Below are 23,710 nucleotides of genomic sequence, written 5' to 3'. Positions count from 1 at the left end.
TCCACCCAAGCTTACTGAGCCATTCATTTAAATTCACAATGTAATTTTTAGTCCTCATCTCTTGTCTGTTTAGAGCAGCCTCTATTACACAGATGGTCTTACCTTTTCGTATGTGCAAAGGCACAGAAACTTGTAAAACTGTAAGCTAGAGTGTTGACCATGAATATTCAAGTTCATTCAGTGGGATTTCTTTTCCATGCTCTACTGGATTTTAGAACATAAAGTGTTCTTTATGTCCTTGGTTGCCATGGGTGCATTGATTTTCTTTTATGCAATACATATTACCTAGTCTGAGGAGCTACATTTTATTATAATCTAATTGGTAATTCCTTTATTGTATTGTAAAACTTAATCTTGTATGTAGCAAAACTACTTTTTCATACTTTGTGTCTCAGTAAGAAACAGTAAGGTAAACACTTGTGGACACTGAGATGAATCACAGTCTTTTTGGAAGCTTTGTGGGGAATACAGGAATGTTTTTTTCTTTTTGCCCTGTTCTTTAGGGGGAAAAAAGATCACACACCATCTGTGTTAGAGCTCTGCTGGTAAAACAGAAAATTGGCGGACCAGTTATTCAATACTTCAGAAGAGAGAGAAAAAGATAAATCGGTTCAATAGGTTTATGATTCCAAATCTCATCCTTCCAAACCTTTTAGATATTTTCCCTTTAGCTAATGCTTGCATCCTGGTAAACCAAACTGTAAGCCCTGTTCCTGAATCTTCACATTACGTGGCTAAACTACACTTCAGCTATCAGTCAGATAGGTAACGGACTAACCTCACTCTCTTGCTTTCTATGGTGCCTGCATGTGTGTGTTTTATTTGCCAAAATACATGCTTGAATTCTCTCCGTATAACAAACAACACTGAAAATAAATCTTTCAGAACCATTGCTTGCACACAAAACTGTAATAAGCTAAATAAGAAGAGTAAAGAAGTGCATCAAATTCCGTTGTAATACAATGTTTCTTGATAATACTGTCTTTTGTTACTTTTATATTTTTTATTGGTCTAACAGACCATTATCCACCTCAAATACATGCAAATGTTGCAGAACTCTCTTACTGTCATAGGCTGTGCAGTGTGTCTCAATTTTCAGTACTCTAAAAAAATAAAAATTGAAGTACTTGATAGTTTGGTAAACTTTGGACATCTTAAACTGCATCAGTTTATTACTTGCTTTTTTTCTTGCAGTTTTAGCAGAGCAAGATAGTGCCGCAGCTCAACAATACGTCCGTCAGGGATGTCCAACAGCGCTCCGAGCTGATCTGTGGGCTCTCATTCTGAATATTTCTAATCAGCCAGAGGTAAGGAGCAAAGGGAGAGTAAAATCCAGCACAAGTAGGATGTTGATACATTAGAACAGGTCCAGAGGAAGTTGATCAGAGGGCTGGAGCACCTCTTCTCTGAAGAAAGGCTGAGAGAGCTGGGGCTGTTCAGCCCTTAGGCTTCTTCAAAAGAGAAAGGTCCAGGGTGTCCTTATTGCAGCTTTTCAATACTTAAAGTGGGCTTATAAAAAAGATGGAGAGCAACTTTTTGCTCAGTCCGATAATGACAGGACAAGGGGGGATGGTTTTAAACTAAAAGAGCGGAGATTTAGGTTAGAGATTAGGAGGAAATTCTTCACTCAGAGGGTGGCGAGGCACTGGATCAGGCTGCCCAGAGAGGTTGTGGATGCCCCATCCCTGGAGGTGTTCAAGGCCAGGTTGGATGAGGCCCTGAGCAACCTGATCTAGTGGGTGGCATCCCTGCCTATGGCTGGGGGTTTGGAACTAGAGGATTTTTAAGGTCCCTTTAAACCTGAGCCGTTCTATGAAAATATAAAGGCATGTGTACAAACACTTTTTCTATGTTACTCAAGTCCTCAACAGTGAACTCTTTTGCAGTATCAGAAAATATATGATTGTCAGTATATCTAATATATTCATACCATAGGAATTAAAATCTATAGTTAAGTCTTCGGAGAATTGTCAGTACTTTGTTACATTTATGACCAAATTTACATGTATGAAGATTATTTTTATTTCAATAAAAGCCTTGTATCGATTTTACTGTATTTCATGTCCTTTGAGGATGTAGTCATTTTCTCATAACACTGCAGCATTTATTGGTGACTACATAGTATGATAAAAACTTATCCGTAAAAATAAATGTGAATCTTGTTCATTGGCAACTTACCTAAGGAGCACTCATGCTAAAACAAGTTTTTAATAAAGTTATTTGGTCTGGAATTAGAATTACTTAGTTTATTCTTTTTATTTTTTTGTGAAATAGAGCAGGCTTTTTGTTTCTCATAAGTAAAAGATGAAACTCTGTAGAAGAAAGAGCTGTTGAAATAATAATGAAATATTGTAAATCTTAATCAAGATGCTCATCACAAGATTTAAGTTCTTTTAAATTATTAGGCCAGCTTGACCTTTAGAATTCTTGCTCTTTATGAGACCAGGAGTTTAATAGATATGAAATTAATGTTGTTGGTTACACTGCATCTGTTTATATTCTGTTAAATGCTACATGCTCTAACAACATTTTTATCTTAATGTAGAAAATGAAGAAGTTGAATAAAAAAGCTGGGGATTCTGTTTTGATGACAGAAAGTCAAGAAAATGAGAAAAATAATAAAATATTTCATTTTACTTTTATGTAAAGCATGAGCTATTATAGAAATAGATTTCTTAAAATTTAATTTCTGAAATTGGCATGGACATCTTTTCTACTTCTTTTTTAAAGAGGAACAAGCTGTGTCTGTCTATTAATATATTTGTTGGCCATACTGTTACATCCTCTAAAAGTTAACTCTAGTTTTTAGTAGTTTTTTATGTGTGTTTCTATTATGCATGAAGTGTGAATATTTTAGACATTGTCCAAAGGTTAGCTTCTGCTGTGAGTGTATTAACTCAATCTACCATTAGGTAAGCTAGAGAGTAGTGCATTTGATTACATCTACTCATGGATGTGTTTTCACTTTGTAGTAATTAGTAAGGCATCTCCAACTTTTGCATGTGGACATTTATGTTAGCACAGCTAATGCGCCCTCCCTGACATCATATTTACCTTGTGTTAACTTTCTACACACTTAGAAAATGATGCTCGTGAACTATAGAGGAGGTAGAAAAAAACAACTTCATACACATAAAGTATTCTTTGATTCAGTGCAGTAGACATTCTGCTTTAGGAGATGTTGCACGGGGTTCAGAGCCTTGAGATGGAGACTATTTGGCTGTATGCAGGAAATTGTTAGTGAGACAGTATTTTGTGGTGAAGATGAAAAAAACTCTAGAAAGGTAAGTGGCTAGAGAATGGTAATGACAACCTGAAAGAAAAGTAAGGATGGATGAAATAATGTTGAATTGCAAATTTGTCAACAGTTTGAGATTATTGAAATAAAGGACTGGAAAACAGTTAAGAAACAAACAAAAAACAAACAAACAAACAAAACCTCACCAACACATCAAAGAACAGAAGGAGTGTAGACAAGAGACACTATGGGCTCTTGTAAGGTAACGTAAAATATAATAAAATGCCTTGCTAGTTCAGAAAGGAAGAAAGGAAAAGGTTAGTGCAAAACACTGGACTAGTGATAGCATTAGCTGGACCCTTGGACCCACCGTATGTGACCTCAACAATCTAATGTGACCTCAAAATCTAGAATACCCAGAAATATTTTCATAGTAAATATTTTCATCAATGAGTTGGGACACTTCTCACTGAAAGTTTAACAAAACACATCCTCCAGTTAAAACCTGTTCACATGCACATTCACCAGCATCATCTATATTATTAATTTATTTTTTTCTTTCAAAATGTAGCAGATAAATTAGCAGATAGATGCATTTTGATACACTTTTCACTCATAACAGCTACACTTGGGGCATATATTATTATCTCTATATTATTCTGCAGTTCAATTGTCACCATGAGGTAAATTAGCTAGTTATTCAGTAAAATAAATTGTGGCTGTATCTCTCTCTTCTGTAGCTGTTGGTTCAATTTTATTTTCAATTTTTTATTTTTTTTATTTTTTTTTTTTTATTTTAAATTTCTAGACATACTTTACAGAATAGTATATATGGTTTAAGATATCTTAATTATAAAGTAGAAAGCTGAGAGCATTCCTTAAAATGTTATAAACAAAGCCTATAGTGTTTGTATATATTTATCTTGTGAGATACTTAATTTTCAGTTTAGAAATATTTTTCATTCTTTTCTAAAAGGATTGAATGATTTGATTCTTTGATTTTGTTGCAAAAGCAAATACAGTGATTGCTACTTACTGTCATATTTGAATGCCAACGTGTACATTTATTCTTCTGGTGTTTTCTTGACATCCATGTGAGCTCTGCTTATGACTGAAATTGCCTCTAACCTTCACTTGTACAGAGTCTAGTTCAGGTGGATTTAACATTACATTTGTTTTTGATATCTGTACTTACTGCTGGGTGTTTATTATGTAAGATTTCCTGAGAAACTGACCCATCCATCTGGTATTGCTAAATTAACTCTTTTCAATGCATTCAGTGAAAAGTTTAACATTGTTTTCTTCATTAACAGAACAAAAGCACCAAGGAAAAAGTGCAGCCTAGTGCTACACAAACACCTTTTAAAATGAGTCCTTAATGTTTTCTGCTGCTTTGGTTTTCTAAAAAATTGATTATTGTTTTGGCATTGGGAGATGTGGTAGCAGGACTTACTTCATACAAGTAAAATGCAGAGATTTGGTACTGTATTTGACTTACCTTAGAAAAAATAAGAGCTCAAATTGATATATGAGCATAAATTCATGAAGCTTCATGGATCTATGCATAGTAGAAAAACATTATTATCCCTGTTTTACAAATTAGTAGCCAATGTAATGTGCCAGAAGACTTTGTTCTAACGTGCCAGTGTTGGAACTGATTCTCAGGAGTTCCAGAGCTCATCAGGTTGCTGCCTTGTGGATCTGTATTTTGGAATCTTGTTGAATAATTAGGTTTTAAAGGAAAGGTGTCACTCACAGACAACCTCTCTCATCCTCTTCCCATTCTGTCTTAGTATTTTCTCATAGTTAAAAATGCTTTTCTTATCTTGCTATGCATATGTGAGGAATTGGCTAGTTGTTTGACAAAGGATTCACACACTGCCTTGATTGTAGACTCCGTCAAGTAATGTATCAACCACATTAGTGCTAGTGGAATTGGCAATACCTTTAAAGCATCTTGCGTACATATACAACAGAAACAGTTAATCATGCAATATGGCTAGCATGAAAAAGAAGGTTTTGGGGTTTTTTTGCTAGTTCCTGTCATAATAGGTACAGTTATTTGAGATAGGAAAAACAAAACAAACAAAAAAAAACACCTTTGTAGATTATTCATTTGACAGTGCTGCACTTAAATATACTACAGTATTGATGGTTTAAAACTATAACTTGAATATTAAGGTAGTTTTCTGTAGCTTTTAAGAACAGTTCTACATCCAGACAGCTATTAGTTTTTATTTAGTAAATTTTGTCTCATCCTTTGTTAGTGTATTAATTATACCTCCTTTTTTTTTCCCCTCTAAAAGAAAAATTAAAATATTTTCCCTGTGGTAGTTAGCATTACTTAAGGAATACTGCATTTGTCCTCATTTCAAACTAAGTCTAATAATCTATTAGTTCTAAGAGATTTCTAAGTGTATGCTATTCACTACTTTTCAGTTTTTGATCAATGCAAAGAACAGTTGCAGTGTTCCCTAGTCTTCTCTTTACTTCCATTCTCTCCCTTTAAAATGCTCTTTTGAAATTTCATCTTGTTTTCCCATTATCTTGTGAAATCCTTACTCCAAGCATACATCTGTTGCAAAGAAATCAGCAGTAAATATTATGTAAAGCTTGCAATATACAAGCATTTGTATGGTGTCTGGAGAGATGCTGAAATAAAAAAAATTGTAAAGTGAGAAGGAGCTTTGGGACTGATGATTTAGTGTATAAATTATAACAATTCCATCTAAAACAATTGAAATGGTAATATTCAATTGCAGGCGTAATGGCAGAGTGGTATTTGGGGATTTAGGAATTACATAATGATAGTGGAACATGTAAAGTTTTTTTCCTTTGCAAGATCTTTCTTATAAGAAAGGCGTAAAATAAGCAAAAGTAAAATAGTGTTCGTTCTGTTACTTTCCAATTGTTTCCTCTTTGTGTATCTTTTTTAGACACTCAGGAAGTAACTGAAGTTTAAAAAAAGTCCGAGTTCTTTGTATTCTCCACAAGATTTTTGATATCTTTTCATCATTTTGATATCATTTCATCTTTTCAACATTTTTTTAGGTTTGTATTATATTAACATTAAATATTTGCAGCAGCTCACTAATGCTAGAAGATATGACAGAACTCATTACTGAAGAGGATCATGAAAGTAGAGGATAACAAAGAAGAAAGTCGTAGTGATTTTGAGCATTGAAAAACTTTTGACTGTATAGATATCCAGAGGTTGGAAGATAAGAATCTTTGGTTTGAATTAGTTCCCTTATAATAATGATACAATACATAATAATACAATACTAATACATAAATAAATATGAAGGGGAGGTCTTTTTATAAAGTCTCAAGTATCTACCTAATTACTGAGACAGAAGAAGCAGTGATAGAATACTTCCTAAATTATGCAGTGGGTATTTGAGTTTAATAAACGCTTTTATTTTTTTATTATTATTATTAAAAATTAGCTTCCGTAACTTGAATACAGATTGAATTTTGTCTTATAGTGATGATGATAATATTTTTAATTTTAGGATATCTTGTATTATGAACAACTTAAGTCAAATGTGATTCAGTACGACCTTTTAGTGGACAGCCTGATTTACAAAGTAAGTAATTCATTAACCAGTGATTAAGAGATGTATATATTCATCACACCAATATCTTGTTTTTATGTTGTTGTAGTTTTTTTAAACAAAGAAAATGTTCGATGGTTTGATTTTAAGGAGTGTTAGAATAATTAGTGTCGATTCGTTATTGTAAACTCTCTCCTTGTGCCTGTGTTGGCTCTTGCATAAGATATTTGTTTGAGTTGAAGTGTTAAACAGTCGTAAAGAAATGGTAACTTCATTTGAAGGAATAACTGGTTTTGGAAGGAAGGAAAGCACTGGCATTCTAGTATTCCAAGTTTCAATTCTAAATGCTTTAATAATCAAGTTAATATTATGTTGATGCATTTTAAAATACGGAGTATGTGCTTAACCACAGCTCTTTCATGATTAAATGGTGAAATGGCGTCTTCTACCACTGTGTTAAGCTTAGCTTCTGTAGGGAGTCTGAAGAGATGTCTTTCAGCTTCAAAGTGCTGTATTTTTTGATTTCAGGATGTAAAGCTAACAGCAAGCAATGATGACTACTATTTTGTATTTGAGGATTATTTATATCAGGTATGTAACTATTTTTTTTCTTGGAAAAGCTAGAAAGTATATTGCTGAGACAGAATGCAGTGAGACCCTAGCCAGATGCATGTGCTGCATTACATATATTGTCCCTTCGGAATAGCGATACTCTAAGTTAATCTTGTACATTTAGATAGATGAAGCATGACAGGCTTCTTAAAAACTCCTGAAGAACCCTACATGTTGTCTCTCCAATACAGAAAATATGAAGTCTGCCATTTTCTTCCTCTTTCTAGCTTTGTAGTATTGAAATGATAAACGGGAGCTATGGAGTACAGAGAAATTAAGATAGGACCAGTATGTTTGGATTTCCAGTTTAGAAACAAAAATATTGCTTTAGAGCTATTTCAGTGGCCTACTACAGTAAGTATCAAGATATTTTACTGATGTATTTTCAGACTGAAGACTTTGATTCTGCATGTGTATGGTTACTTTTAAGATTGCTCCCGTTACAAAGCTGCTTCTAGCAATGGAGAACCCAGCTAATTTGTAAAGAATTATCTACGTTGCTGCCTGTCAGATGCCCTTAAATAGAAGGAGATTACATTTATGAATTTCCTAATTTGTGGTTGATTGCAGTGTCAACATAAATGTCATGCAGCAAACTTACCATTTCCACAGTTCTTTCAATTTCATTAGTCACACCTGTTAGGTTAGGCTTGCTTAATTTTTTGTTTTAGAGCTATGTGAAATGAAATGAGTTTTTCTTTGATGATAGAACTGCTAGTAGTCTGGAGAATAAACAAAGGAAGGAGCTGTGCTTAACATTGTTTAGCCCATAGAAGTATAAGAATGTGTTAGTATTTAAACATACTATTCAATTATGTCATTATATTTTTAGCATAGTAAGGATTTCAATATTAACACTTAAAATGCTAAATTCAAGAAATTATAGCCTTTTTTTTAACTTAAAACGCTTACAATATTAAGATCTGCATCTGAATTTGTTTCTAAATTAAAATCTGTAAAGTGACTACATGATGACAACTCAAGCAACAGTGTTTTTTTTCAGTGAAATATCTGCATGTAGATTTTTATTTGACACTTAAATCAAGAAGAGAACCTTCATTATTGTTATATTGGAAACATCATGGGATGTAGAAATCTCACATTTTTCTGTTTCATTCATTATATAGGCAACTAAGGCATAACAACTAGTCATTAGCTGACAGTTCTAATGGACACAAAATCTGTAAATGAATTTAAGCAAGTATACAGTATAATCTTTTGTTTTAAGACTCTCAGAAATATTTTTTTTCATTGTTCTCAATATAAGGCACAATTGAAAATTTTATTTTTGTATATATCTCTATTGACTAAAGGAATTATTACAGAATGGAAATCATTAAAATGCCCAACCTAACCTTAGTAATTTGAAGGGAGAGTCAACCAAAAATCTTTGAAAAATTAAGTGGCTAATTTTACTTCCGGGCTTTTAGGCAAACAATACCTTAAGCATCTAGTTATTAGTTGCTCTTGTTTTCTTTGGTATGTTGTGGCATTCCTTACGTTTGTTTTTTTTTTTCTAGTAGGAGGTTAACCATTTTCCTTGATCATTTTCTCTTCCAACCTACTTTGCAAATGCATCATGAATTTGCAAATGCATCACTGTCAGATGATTTTATTCTGTAGGACCTAAAAACTTTGCAGTATAGGCACCTCTCTGATATGGAATGTTATTTACTGATTTCATATGACAACTGGAATTCAATAATGGCTAAATAAAGGAGATAATGTAAGCTTTAGTTTAAACCAATTAAATTATTTCTACGTTTGCATTGTTTTTTGTTTTTTGTTTTTTGCATTGTTGTTTTAGCTTTCTTGTAGCTCATTAGCGCCTCAAAGTTTTTCAAGTCTTTGAGCAGAGTGTGACATTTGTCTGTGAATTGTTTAACGGAAAAAGTATCCATCAAAACCAGAACATTTGGACATAAAATAATATCGAGGATATTCAGTTGCATTGTTGGTACCTCTTTAATAGCATGCATTCCTTCCTAGGAAGAACATTGGGAAATGATGTAATTTATTTGCTTTACTGTGCTTTCTTTATCCCAAGTTAACGTTTGTTTATTACTTCTTTATAACTATTGAAATGGAGTACGGTTACATTCAGTATAGTCTTTTTTTTTTTTTTTAATAAAAGCTTTGGCTTTGTTTTTTGTTTTTCTCAGTTCTTTAAATTCAGTGGTTTTCTGATTGTGGTTGTATTGCTGGTAAAAATATCCAATGGTTTATCAAACATTTCTATACTTAAAAAGGGGCTGTATTAGTTTCCATTAGGAGTAGCACTTTTGTGAATGAGAAGAATAATACATAAATCAAAAATTCATGATTTAATGTCAGATGTTTAATTTCAATACTGTAGTTTTACATCCTGCATAATGAATACATGCAAAGAACCTTACCCAGCAGTTTTTAGGTGTTGTTGGAACTTGTGTTTGAGAGTCTACCTGATATAAAGATACATAGTCTTAAAGACTTCCAGATACTGGTACTGGACACTGTGTTCAAAAAAAAAAAAAAGGAAAAAAGGTGGTGGGTGTTCGAGGCCTCAAATTAAGGTTACATTCTTTCCCCTATGAGAGAACACAATTTATGTCCTTTTTAGATTAGTTCATCTTCTCTCACCTCAGTTAACATATACAGAGAATTACATTTGCCTGTGTATTGTTATTGTCAGTTGTATTTTGGCAGCTATGAAAATGATTGTGTATTGCGCAAAAATAATATTTAGCTTCAACTGTTGAAGATAAAGAAGCTATTTATTTTTTAAAAGATGTTTGTTATCTGAGAAGTAATTTTGAAATTCAGAAGAGGGAAATGGCTCAAAATAATAATAATAAAAAAAATGCAGTGGTGTTCAGGTGTCACAGTTTTGCATGCTGCCTTTTAATAAATGCTGATTTCTGGAAAATGTTTGAAATAGTTAGTTGAAGGAAAAATCTATTAATTTTATTTATAATAAATTATGTGGTAAAACACCATACAAAACATCTCCACATTTTAAACCTTGGCTACAATTTGAAGAAAAACTTTTGAAACCTGCAAGAGGAGAGGGTTTAAGATACACAAAAATCAGCATCAAGTTGAAGACTGTATTACTTTTGCCCTCTTGTGTCCATCGTTGATACTGCAGCCTTTCATTGCATCCACAACATGAAAATTTCCAAGTATAATAATTATTACATTTTTTACAACTGTATGTGGGATGAGTTTCTTTATTATTTTTTTCTAGGAACGCTTTTAATATTTAATTTTATACTCAGTTGTTCTAGATTGTTCCTTTATGTTAGCAATGAGAAATACAGATATATTTTACAAAATACAGTATACATTTAAGAAATTATGGATATGAGGTGAATGTTCTCATCTGTTCTTTTGGAAATAATTGAACGTAGTGCAAGCATTCTGCAAAGATTTTTGGAACGAGAGACAATAAGAGGATCGGTCTTCTGGAAATGCACACATGTTAAAATGTAAATGTTTCATTTGCTTATTCACTTACTAGGACTTCCCTGAGTCATAGTAACTGATTAGGGAAATGACCTGATATGCATCACAGCAGTGAGTTGCATGCACAGAGCAAGCTGTTAAAGACTTAGTTGTTAAAACTAAGATGTCTAAGCAAAAACTTAGAATACTTACCAAGCATTCCAAAATGTTCCAATGTGCTGATTATTCAGGTGTAGGTCAATATGACATGACAGAAGGGTGTAAATTCATGCCTAGAGGCAAACAGGAAGATTGGAGAGTGTGGATATTTTATTGACAATAAGTGAATGTAAAGATGGTATCATAACAAGTTCAAAGTGAGCCTGGAAATTTTAACAGGAAAGTGAATTAAGTTGGTCAATAGCTTTCAACCATATTAGCTCTTTTTAGGAAAGTCTAATAGGTGCTAATTAGGGCAGGTGCTTAAATCTCTGTTTGACATTGCTTTGTTGATAGTCAGTTTATTTTTGTCTTCTACAGGTATTACTCTGTTTTTCCCGAGATACATCAGTATTGGAGCACTTTACTTACAGTAGTGCAACCCCACCAAAATCATACATACGAGGTAAAGGGAGTTGTTTTAAAAAAATAATAGTAATGCACGGACTTTTGTTGACTGCTACAGTAATGCAGTATGTGAATTTCCTTTATGTTCATTACACCCGATAGACTACATTTAAAAGAACATTAATAAATCTTCATGTATCCAGCTGACATATGCACAGATTCTATTATCACAGTTTAGAAACTGATCACATAAAGACCAGGTTGCAATGATGTTATTTTATGGTAGTGTTATGTGTGTAATTCTCCAGTGTTTTACCAAAATAAATTCAAAACACAACTATGACAATATGGTAGAATCTGGATATCTATCGTCATCACGGTTAGAAATTTAAAAACGTGACATAGTCCTCTGCAACTTCAACAAATTTACCAACTGGAAGTGGGGGTAGGATGTTATCTTCCCGAAGTAGAGAGTTTCTTACATATTTGTAGACAGGAGCAGAACAAGTTGCTGAAGAATCTTGGGCTCTGTTCCAAGGTCTGGGAGAGTAGAGCTCTACCACGCAGCTAGAGCACTGATTTTTTTTTTTTAATTATTATTATTGTTTTCAAAGCACTGTGTCATCTAGAGTTTTACCCTACCTTTGGCTTTATTTCCCTCTGTGAGTCTTATTTTTCGTAACCTGACAGTCTTAAATTTATCACTTCACGCTTGCCTTCTCTGCCAGCTTCTACTGCTATGGGCTCTTCCTGGCTTCTTAGATAATCATCTGCCTTGGCTTTACCCTAATTTTGTCTTTCACCTTGAACCCTTCAACCATCCAATGCTTTTTATTTTTTCATTCTACCTTTACCTTCTGCATTCCCGTTTTCTTCTTTGGTCCCTAGTTCCAGTGTATTTAGCCTAATATGATTCCTGTAGCAGGATCTCTGCTGACTTTGCCTTCTGCTGCTATTTTTCTCACTAGAGACAATGATTATTTTGTGTTTTTTTTTTCTTCCTTTTTTATTGCTTCGTAGGTCTTTTCTCTCTCTTTACCTGAATTAAGCAGTTTTCTTTACTTACTGTCTGAAAGTAGCAAGGGGCTCACCTGAGGGCAGAACAGGAGAGGGACCTGCATCTCACCTCAGGCCATAGCAGCCCAGAAACACAGCTATAGGACTATTCCACTTATTCAGAAACAAATCCGAGGAATGAAGTTGCTGAAATCTAAGTCTCTGCTGAACCTGTGCAGTATAAATCCGAAAGGCTCGTAGGTCCTATTTTTGGCTAATTAGCCAAGAGAAATGCTTCATGCTAAAAATACTGTCCTTCCAGATTACAACTCCCCGCTGCATGGCAAGCAAACAATTGAAAGGGAAAGTAAAATTATTCTTTTAGTTTAAGGAAACAAGTAACTTCTGTTATTCAAAAATACTGCTTTTTATTTTCGTAGGGTACTGGGCAAGAGCTTCACAAAGTAATTTTGAACTTAGTTCAGTTGATTAATACTACAGGAAAATATTTAAGTCCAAACCTGACAAAAGCTGTGTGCGCTAATTTTTTAGGTATAGAAGAAACAAAATGCACAGAGGTCTAGAGAATCTCTGCATATCTGTATATTTTCACATAGTTTATTATAATTTCTAGTTAAATTTCTCATCTTAAAACAGAAATAATTTAAGTTTTTAAATAGTTGTGCTTAAAAATTTTTTTGATTGCTATATCGTTAAGATTTTAATTGAGAAAGTTCTATAGTTAAGATACTGTTAACTGATGTAACATGTTCGTTTTGCAAGGAAGAGAAGCAGTTGTATGTTCAGTTTGTACTGTTAAAGTTTGTCTTTACTTAATTAGCCTTTTGCATCCAATAGATTACTTAATTTCTGTTGTTGTTGTTATATCACAGCTGTACCATCCATCTTCCTCTCTGTTGCAGGCTTAATGAAGCCTTGGATGTTTTTTTATCCAGTGTTCTTCTGTCTTTTTAAATGTCTTTCCGGTCCCTAGGTCAGTCTGCCACAGCATGACAGACTTATCCCTTTAACCTTATCTCCTCAGAGAGCTTCACTGTCTTCAAGGATGCAGCAAACACCTTTAGAGCTCCTAATATATACCCAAATCAAATCTCATTGGTATAGCATTGCTGAAATGCTTTTTTTTTCCCTTTTGTTTTTTTCCTGTTTGTCATCCTCCCTTGTTGGTGCTACATTTTTGTTTTATATTTTAGAGTGTATCTGAATTCCTTACACACTTTTGGACAATATCAAATGGTCAATAGTATTGGTAGTTATGATTTTTGTAAGTGTCACTTATAAATAAAAAATGTAAATTTTATCTGTACAAATTTTAACAGTTTAATCTTTTTAATTGTGGTTTGATGATTCACAGGAAAACTTGGAATAGAAGAATACACTGTTTTCTATCCACCAAATGGTAAGAGTTATACTATTGCCTCCTCTAGTGGTAGATTGGAAGGATACAGGATTTTTTTTTCCTGAATACATGATAACCTCTTTTTCTATTACAAACTGTGTTTTACTGTTATTCTGCCAAATTAATTAATTTAAAGGAGTAAGATGAATTGAAGCTACTGCAGAACCATGTTCAGCCTGGTGTTAATAGTCACATACGGAGTTTGTCTATGTGTGTGGGAAGAAGATGGAAAACAACTTCTGGTGCAGCAGCTTGTACTTCAGTGACAGGATGCTCCACTTAGAGGATCTGAAAGCTACATGCTGAAACCATCTGACCCCCAGCTTTTCGGAACTCTACAAACCACACCTGACAGTCTCATTTCTGCTAAAACGTGTCCATTTTCGAAATTCCGTTATAACTATTCTATATAATTTTAAGTCAATATCATTCCTGCTGTTACTTCAGTTGTGAAAATTCTTTTTTCAGCTCTTATTTTGACCATTTAAATCCCTGTCTGTTGAATTCTTACCTTGTTTTTGCCCCAAATTTTTATTTAAAGTTCAAGCTCTTTGCTCTTGCTTTCAGAGCCTCACGTCACCAATCTTAAATCTGTATCTCTGACCTTGCCTTTTGTGACTTCTCCCTTCCAGTGGTGTCAGTGATAGCAGATATGTTTGTTCCCCTTCTTCCATTTTTGCTTCCACATTTATTTGCAGCTTTATAGCCATGAAACATTGTCCTTATGACCTTTTGCCAAAGCAGCTCATTCTTACTGGTCCTATAGGAAAATTAATGAATGGGAGCTGAGATCAGTTGGAAAAGAGGACACAACTGTCATGTTACCACTGCCAAGTCCTCTAAATGTTTTGTCTGAGGACTACATGAGTTACTGGAGGTCTTGGCCTCCTTTTTCTCCTGCTCCCTCCTTGTTAGTGCATGACATTTACTGGTTGTCATTTATCTGAAATTGGGTTCTGATTTCAGCAAAGCTTATGCGTCATGGAAACAGAGCTTTACATGGCTTTCTAGGAAATACAGCACGTGTTACAGCACACCGTTGGTCATAGTGAAGTAAATTATATAATTCCTGTACTTAAATATTTACAAACTTTAAATCTAACACCAGGTGCTAATAGAAGGAAATATTTTATTCCTGTAGCAGGCAGAATTCAATTTAGAAACTTGGGGAAAAAAATACATTTCTTGCATGGCTAAAAATAAATACAAAAGAACAACAACAACAAAATAAATCTTTGTTTTGTAGGTGTAATTCCTTTTCATGGCTTTTCTATGTATGGTAAGTGTGACTCATAAACTCTTATCAGTTTGGGATTTCTTTTTATTGTATTGTAGTTAAAAACTGTATGTACTTTTCTGCAAGTTTTAAACTTCTATATGTTCTGTTTCTGTGTGCATGAAAACTGTTGTATATAATTTTTAAAATTCCAACAACTTCATATCACATACCCCTTGAGAGCTAATCGCTGCGCAGATGGTCTGGTCAGAGGCTGCATCTTAATGTGTATGAGTAGAGGGAGGAAGTTTATTGACAGCCTGCTCTTTTCTGTTGCCTCATTTCTTTTGGGTAGGCTAAGTTAGCTGTTAGTCTTAAAAACATGAATTATGTAAAAGGCCTGTTTCTCTATCCATCCTCAAGTAGGTGTTAAAGGAGTATTACATGATAGAATGGGTGCTACTACTTTGCACAGACGAAAGATTAAACATCAACAAGATTTCTAGGAAAACAGCAGAAAAATCTCCCCAGTTCTCAGATGTAACAAAACAGCTAGTGCAGAGAGATGCTGAAATAATGCGAGAGAATATTTGTTACAGGTTTCCAGTTTTTTCTTTTGATTTGTCAAAGGTATTTATGGTATTTGGGCAAGCAGATTTCAAGATTGTACTTAAAATGCTATGTTTTGCTAATAATAAATGTTTGATTCTTAGAAATAAAATGTAATATAAATATGAAATGGAAATTTGAACCCGGGTAGGGAATCTAAGTCTTCTGAAGTAAGGAACAGCTTAGTTACAAACTCTTCCTTAAGTGTTCACTAGGAGGCTTTCAACTTGTGTGTGAAATGTATTCTTTTCAAAATGTTTGGATTTGACTCTGCCCTTTAGAACAGCAGCTCTCAAACTGGGTGGGAGCTTCTTCCCTCCCTCCTTTCCCCTTTTGCTTGGAAAGGGCACAAAACAGATTGACTGTGAGAAGGAGGGAGGCTGAAAAACAAGGTGGTAGAAATGCTAGTGTAAGTCCAAGCAGAGCATCCTGTGTCTTGCATGCTGTGCTGCTCTAGGAGGAAGTACCTGGGACCTTATGTAAATCCTATATATTTTTGCATGCTCGCATGCATACGCTCATACGGTGCAGCTGTCAGGCACTGTTCTGTTATCTTCCTGGCCTTTATGTACATGCGCACCCTGCCAGCTCTTCCATCTTCAATCCTTACACATACACACTGGTAACACCCTCTGCTTTTCTCAGCGCAACATAAATACACATTTCTGTGAACATCTCACCCTACCTTAGTGCCCCACCTCTCATACACAAGTGCCATTATTTTCTATAAAGCCACCTTCCTGATATATATACACATATATGAATGAATTCACACACACATCCACATATATCTATAAATATGCACATAGATATATGTACATGTATAGATTTTTATGCAGACGTGTCACTATCCCTATTTTGTGTAGAAGAGAAGTGGAGGGGAGGGTGAATGTAGAGAGACTGTGAATGTATTCAAGTGCAAGCTGCATGAATGCATCTGTAAAATGAAGTAATAGTTGAGTGATGATGACTGAGTGGAGAGATTAAAGAAAAGCTGTGAAATGCATGCAGAACAACTGTCTGTAAAATGTGCGTTGAATGAATGGAGTAAAAATCAGGTGTATTTGATTATGTGTAGGCACCATATACATGAAACAGATCTATCTATATGCCAGACTTTAAAAAAAAAAAAAAAGAAAAAAGAGGTTTGAGAGTCACTGCTTTACAAATGTAGCCAACTCTTATTTTGAATCAGGTATATTAAAAAACTTATAAACAGTAAACTACCAAATGGCCATGTTTTTCAGATCTTACAAGAAAGAAACAGGTCTCTCCTGATCAGTCATACTTATGGGACATTAATATGGCAACCAAGAGCTATTTTTAATACTTTACTTTTCAAAACACCTGTCTTCAAATAGTAAAATTGTGCCTGTCTTAAAAACGGGGAACCAATTTGGAGATGGTCAGCGTCCAAAAAGCACATTGGAAGTTACAGACGGTTAAATCAAAAACTTGTACTATTCAACATATCATTGCCTTAACTCCCAAAGAAGCTGTCTTTAAAGTGTATTTCTTATTCTTAGGAAGCCAGCACCATGAAAAGCAGGTTCTAAGTAGTTTAGGTTCTTGAAATGTGTAGAACTGTAAGCTAGAATGTATTGTACTCCCTTGCTTAACTTTTTACTTCTAATGCTAGATTCTATTATAAAAATCTTTCTGAATAATTTATATAGTATAATTTTTGTAAATCGTGCCAGTATAAATTACTTGTTTTTCACCATACTTCATGCTCTTAATCATTGAACTCTTTTAGCAGTTTACAGTGTTGAGTCAATTATAATTCTTTTATCCTTTCAGTTGCTCCACTTTGTTTTCTGTACCATGAACCTTCCAAATTGTATCAGATATTCCGTGAGATGTATGTGCGTTTTTTCTTCAGACTCCATTCCATCTCTTCTCATCCCTCTGTAAGTTCATTAGGAATTAAAACCCACTCACTAAATACTCTGTTTGCTATGAAACAATAATATATGGTGACATGATTTTCTAGACAACTGAAAGACGTCCTTTTAAATATAATGAAATATTTCAGCAAACTTGGAAAGAGTATCGGATATTTTTTTCTACCTCAATTTTAGTCTCTGCTATAAAATGTCATGTACTTTATGTAATCTTGTATTTTATGTAATAGGCTTCTCGATTCAAGCAGTTATGTAAATGCATACTCAGTCTCATTTTAATTGATGACGTAATTGCTCACAAGTGTTTTCTGGGGTAGAGGGACTATAATATAGTCAAAGATACAGCTGTCATTTCAGTGATAGCAAGTTAATGTCTCTTTCTTTAACTCAACTGTCTTTGTGTGACAGTACATGCTTTTTGGCATTACTAGATGCTGGAGGTATAATTAAATAACTTGGTGATGTTGGTGGCCAGCTGTCTCAAGTGTAAGACAATTGTAGACGTTTTTGCTTATCTTCCATTTTTGAAGAATAGAGCATAGTAAATATTTTCCTTTTCTCCCTCACAAAGTGCTGAATAGCTGTATTATATCTTGAAAACATTTCCTGGTTAAAAAAAAAAATCCTTTCCTTAATATACTGTTTCAAGGCTGGGCATTGTGCTTTCAGTCATTAATAGCAGGGAAACCGGTCAGACAGGAATCTATTCATTTTCATGGTAATTTAAAAAAGAAATTTTAAAATGTATTTACATTTAACTTTGTTGTAATTATCCCTATTGCTGTTTGTTTCTAGTTATCAGACAGATTATTTCTCACATCCTCCATTTTTTATTATATATATAGTGTAACTGGGTCTGTTTCATCGAAGAGGAAATATTTCAAGTAGGTCATACTGTAATAACCCACGGAGTACTTAGACCATGACATGCAAATATTATAAGTAACTTAGAGGTGAAAGGGGCTATCACAACATATTATGTTGCTAATACATACACAGAATTGTAGGAGCAAGGCTGTAGTGACTGGAAGCATCAGAGTTGTCTGTGCCCTGCTTACCTGAGCTGTATATTACATCATTAATGGTGTTTTATTTCTTGAATTAAGAATTTATGAATACTTACGTGCCAATACTGTTTTCTCAGATTTGACAGAATGAGTGTTAGTATTCAGGATATGATCTTGTTTCATTAGGGCATTGTGTCATTGTGTTTGCTATTTGAGACTCTTCTACAAACTCATCTGCCCCAGCTTTTTTATCACCTTCGAGAAATTGGGGCGCAGCCGTAAGTACTTCTTTCTGACTTGCTACAAATATTGTGGATTAATTGTTCTGAAAATGCTGGCCGTCCTGTAATATTTTAATTTAAAAGCTAAGAGAAATTATTCCAAAGTGCAACCATCAATGTGCCAGTTTTCCTTGAAATTCAGTTGGAGTCCTTTGTCTAACCTGTGTATCTGTGCATGGTGCATTTCCTTCTGTACGTTCTATGAAAAAGAAAGGAAAATTGCTCTTTGTGTTCATACGAGAAAAAGAATTACTGAAACTTAGCTGAATAACGTAGCAGGTTAGATCTGATGGAGTAAATGATTTATTTCCTGGGGAACAGGAGACTTTTTTTTTCACTGTGATATGTTCATTACAGCAGAAGCCATTGGAGGAAGGGGAAAGAGCGGGAGACTGTCATTCTCAATAGTGTATTCATGGCACCAAGTGCAATAGAACTTGAAAATCTTCCTGTATTATAACTGATATTCATAATAGTAGCAGAAATGGATGAAACATTTGGGGTGATAAAAGCTGAGGATCCCTTTAATGTAATTGTTTGGTCAGAATATTGTAATGATATTAGTGGTTTATCAAATGAGATGCTTAATATTTTTCTGATGGCTGTTACAAAGGAAAATACTGATTATTAATGCAGCAAGAGAAAATGACCATTCTTCCTGGAGGAGAAATGCAGAAGAATTTATAGACCATCGGTCTAATCATTACGGGAGAGAGAAAAATGTAACTACTACTGTTTATCACTTGTTTGCAGGCTACGAATTTCATTTAAATGGATGGTACGAGCATTTTCTGGTTATTTAGCTACAGATCAGCTCTTGCTTCTGTGGGACAGAATCCTAGGATACAACTCTCTAGAAATTCTTGCTGGTAATGGAATTATTTTTACAAAATGTGTTGAGTCCATGTGGTAGTAAGGCAAATAGAGGTTAGCTCAAGTCTATTTTGTGACAAGAAGAAAACTTAGTTGATCTTTGAATGCTGAAAGTAGATTGCGTACAAGTCAAAGAGAATAACTTTTAGAAAAATAGAATTGCATAAACACTGCATCTCTAACACAAATGTGAAGTAACTTTTTTTTTACGATATTTCTTCTTTATCATTGTTTGCTGTGATAGTGCTCCAGAGATGCTAAGTGCTCTCTGAAAAAGAGCGTAGGATGTCTTCCCAGCTTCAGTGGTACCATTTGATTTGGTAATGATTAAGATTTGAGTTCATCACTTTTCACAAAATACAATATTTGTCTTATTCACATATGGCAAGTACTTCAGCACTTAGCACAACTGAGAATTGCCCTGGTTTTGCTGTATATCTTTATTCAAAGCCCCGTCTTTTAATAAACATTGAAAGTTTTGTACTTACAGAGGAAATTCTGTCCAAAGATTTATGCAAGGTTCAAGATGGGTGTTCTAAAGAAGATAAGTATCTTCAGTTGGAACACATTTTAAATGCAAAGTAGATGAACAGAAGAGGAAAGGTTTTAGTTCTATTTGTATATGTAAGACAGCTAGGTAGATATATATAACTGTATAAGAGTAACTACGAATTATTTTTTCATGTTACATAATGCTCACAATTGAAATGTTGCCACTTAAGTAAATCCAAATTTTTGGCTTAGAAATTAACTATTTGTAAATTACCTTCCCCTTTGTAATTAAAAGCTTGTCACATTAAATGTAAGCATTTTCACTCAAACTTTTCTAAAAGAAAATTGCGTTTGTCCTATCAGTTTTAATGGATAGCCAAAGAAATTCAAACACTGACATCCACTGTATATTATTATTCAGAATCAAAGTAATTACTCAGGGGAGTGAAAATTGCTATTTTAAATCAAGATTAATTCTAATCACTAATTAACAAGTCAGCAACTTAAATACTGGGCTTCTTCTTTTCTTTTTTTTTTTTTTTTTCCTTTCCAGTGCTGGCAGCTGCTGTGTTTGCTTTCCGAGCAGTCAACCTGATGGAGGTGACATCACTGGCTGCAGCTGAAGTAAGGATATGTTTCAGTTAGGGGAGATTGAAATAGTTTCTGATGCTTTGCCAACAACAGTAACTTAAGCTTCACATGGCACGTGGTACATAGTGCAAATCTTTCTGCCCAAATTCTTACCTTAGATAAAAACTAGACTAATTATGAACATGCAGTACCTAATACTGCTTTTCTGGAGGATAAGTATGTAAAAGAGTATATTTGTTACAAAAATGAAGAGTTATCAAACTACGCTGTATAATTAGATTTTTTTTTCTATTTAAATATGTAATTATGTTTGTAGGATATATTGTTTTTTAAAATATTATGGACGCTTATACTTTTTCTCAGTATATTTTAATGTTGCTGCTTCTGTGCTTTTTGATATCACAAAGATTTTACAAAGTTACTTTTGTCATTTTTGAATCTGAAATTTTGCTGCAAGTATTGTCATTTTACAGGTAGGAAATGAAGAAAAATCTTTAAGATGAAGATTATTATTGTTTATCTCCACTACTGTGTTAAAATGTATATTTTTTTCAAAGCTCTGGTGACGTATTTTTTTCAAACGTTGAGAACTTGTGATGGCTCTTTTCTTTTTTTTTTTTTTTTTAACATACTTCATCAGAAGACGTTGACTGTTTCAGTCATTACATTGGACTTACTTCACAAGTACTAGCCAAGCCACAGGATAAGGATTCTTAATTCCCAATTATTTTTAGAAGCAAGTTGAAATGTTAGACCTCTTATACCCTCATGATGCCACGTATATTTGAAGTAAGTCTAAAGGCTAAAATAAAGTTACTTGGTTTTCTATACGTAAACATATGCTTTTTCTTTGAAGTGTTAGAATGAAAAAAAAAAGGCAAGAGAAGCTTTTGCACAATAACATAAAACAGCGTGATTTGTTTCTATTCAGGTTTGAACCTAACTATTGTTACTAGTCAGTACCAAATCTTTTTCTGACTTCTTTAGCTGCTTTAAAGAAATTTGATTCAAATGTCAAGTTTAACAAGCCTTTTGGGTTTTTATCCTAGGCTGTACTTGCTGACCTTTCAACCCTGAAGGTTATGCCTCTTCTTCAAATCTTCTTGTTTGCTACTGTCACTTGATTTGCTTCAACAATACTGATACCACACTTCCAGTCTTTCATGAGAAGCTAATAATTAACTATGCAATGTCTGCATAAAACCAAAATTAAACTGTATGTATAATATTCATTTAGAAATCATGACCTTAATTGAATTTTGTAACTGAAAACAGGAACTTTGTGCACAGATGTGTGTAATGCATGCTACTGAATTTCCCTGTAACAATGGTTATTACGTGTACATTAAGAATGACTACTTGTGCAAAAACAAAGCATGAATCAGTGTCTAAAATGCATGTAATATTAAATTAAATAAATGTAATGTGATTCTTCATCTGAGTTGTGACGTTAATGTTTCAGAATTATGAACACTTTTCATATTAAGTAACTTTTTCAAGCTCACAGCTTACAGGATATCAACTCAAATACTGTAAGTGGAGAAAGTAAAGATACTTTAGCTTACAATATTTTTTTTCTTATTTTCTAAGAATGCAGTTGGACAATACATCAGTTCTGCTATCTCTGTTTTACTTATTCTTCCCACAGAAGTTTTCTCTGTCTTCTCATGTTAGTTACTTATGTTTATTTTTTCATACAGAGACTTGTAGTCGTCCTGTCCTCATTCACCGACATGCCCTCCCAGGCGTCTTCTAAACACCTACCCAGAGTCTCATCAAAGGTCCCATGTTGTAAAATATGTTCCCCTGCAGAGAAGGCCTGAGCATAGCTTCCTTCTGAACTTGTTGAAGCCAGTCCTCACATGAGCCAAAATATTCCCCTGAGAATGATGCCAAGAGTTCTTTCACGGTGCCCCACACCCTCTTTGGGAGAGCAGCGTTGTGCTTTTGCCAGTTTTCCAGCCCTGGTGATTCAACAGCTCAGGCTTCAGTTCAGAATCCAAACTCATATCGATGTGTGACGGATTTTCACTACACTATCAGGCTGGCTCATTGTCTGTTAGCGAGTACTATTTTGTGAGGTCTTCCAGCTTTTTCCACTGGCTTGTTTAATACCAAAGTGGGAATCACTAATCTGGTTTGATTTATGTCTTAATACCTGGAAAAGAATCAAAGTCAAAAGGATATAATGGGGAATATAGCCACTGAGGTTGCCATAGGACTTTTATCTTCATCATATATGTTACATATATGTAGTTGTCATGCATGAATGTACATACATTCAGTATGTATGACAATAAAATACAAACCATAATTTGCTCAAAAGATATCTGAAAAGTGATCTAAGCCATAATCTCAGATAGGATAATGAGCTTTATGTCTGTGATTCTTGTTACCTCTGTCTAGATAATATAGTAAGAAACTTACTGAACGTGTATAGATTGTTACTAAATTTATAAGGCTAACTTAAAAAAAGGTAAAGTTTTGGCTTCAGCATGATCACTTCTTACATGAAGAACTAAAATGCTTAATAGGTGTGACACTGAATAATATTTTGGGCAATTTTATTCTGGATTACCAAGGAAATAAATCTTTTAATATTTGACAGAAATGGTTTTAACACTTTAACTAGAGGCTTTTCTAGACATATAGTTTTTTAAAAAAAGGACACACATGACAGCTTTTATCTTTACAGAAAGTATTACCCTATTTTACATATGGGGAATGGAGGCATAGAAAGATTAAGAGATTTGCTAAAGATTACAGAGTAAATTCCTAAGAGATGAGCAGTCTCTCCCGAATTCCTGTTTATACTTCAGGAAGCTTGCTTTATGTATTAACCACAAGACCTTACTTCATCTTCGGGACAGCACATCATGCACATCTACTTCTAAAAATGGAGCATTTTGCAGTTTTAAAATCTG

The 23,710-nt window shown here is 34.0% G+C and overlaps 1 protein-coding gene across 2 annotated transcripts in view; it reads left to right on the top strand.

Annotated features, from left to right (window-relative positions):
* Nucleotides 1-22,222, top strand: part of TBC1D19 (TBC1 domain family member 19) — a 47,105-nt gene extending 24,883 nt beyond the window's left edge. Inside the window, exons 11-21 of one of the 2 annotated variants that reach the window (XM_040556476.1) lie at nt 1,195-1,307; nt 6,754-6,828; nt 7,324-7,386; nt 11,371-11,455; nt 13,769-13,813; nt 15,060-15,092; nt 17,439-17,548; nt 18,736-18,827; nt 19,584-19,699; nt 20,749-20,819; nt 21,836-22,222. In XM_040556476.1, coding sequence (XP_040412410.1) covers nt 1,195-1,307; nt 6,754-6,828; nt 7,324-7,386; nt 11,371-11,455; nt 13,769-13,813; nt 15,060-15,092; nt 17,439-17,548; nt 18,736-18,827; nt 19,584-19,699; nt 20,749-20,819; nt 21,836-21,910 — 878 coding nt within the window. In that variant the 3' untranslated portion in view covers nt 21,911-22,222. The remainder of the gene's footprint in view (nt 1-1,194; nt 1,308-6,753; nt 6,829-7,323; nt 7,387-11,370; nt 11,456-13,768; nt 13,814-15,059; nt 15,093-17,438; nt 17,549-18,735; nt 18,828-19,583; nt 19,700-20,748; nt 20,820-21,835) is intronic. The other variant, XM_040556477.1, reaches the window with a different exon arrangement.
* Nucleotides 22,223-23,710: the final 1,488 nt, after the last annotated feature.

The sequence above is a fragment of the Cygnus olor genome, chromosome 4, assembly GCF_009769625.2.
Source record: "Cygnus olor isolate bCygOlo1 chromosome 4, bCygOlo1.pri.v2, whole genome shotgun sequence".
Classification (NCBI taxonomy): Eukaryota; Metazoa; Chordata; class Aves; order Anseriformes; family Anatidae; genus Cygnus; species Cygnus olor.
This window is presented reverse-complemented; position numbering and strand designations above follow the sequence as displayed.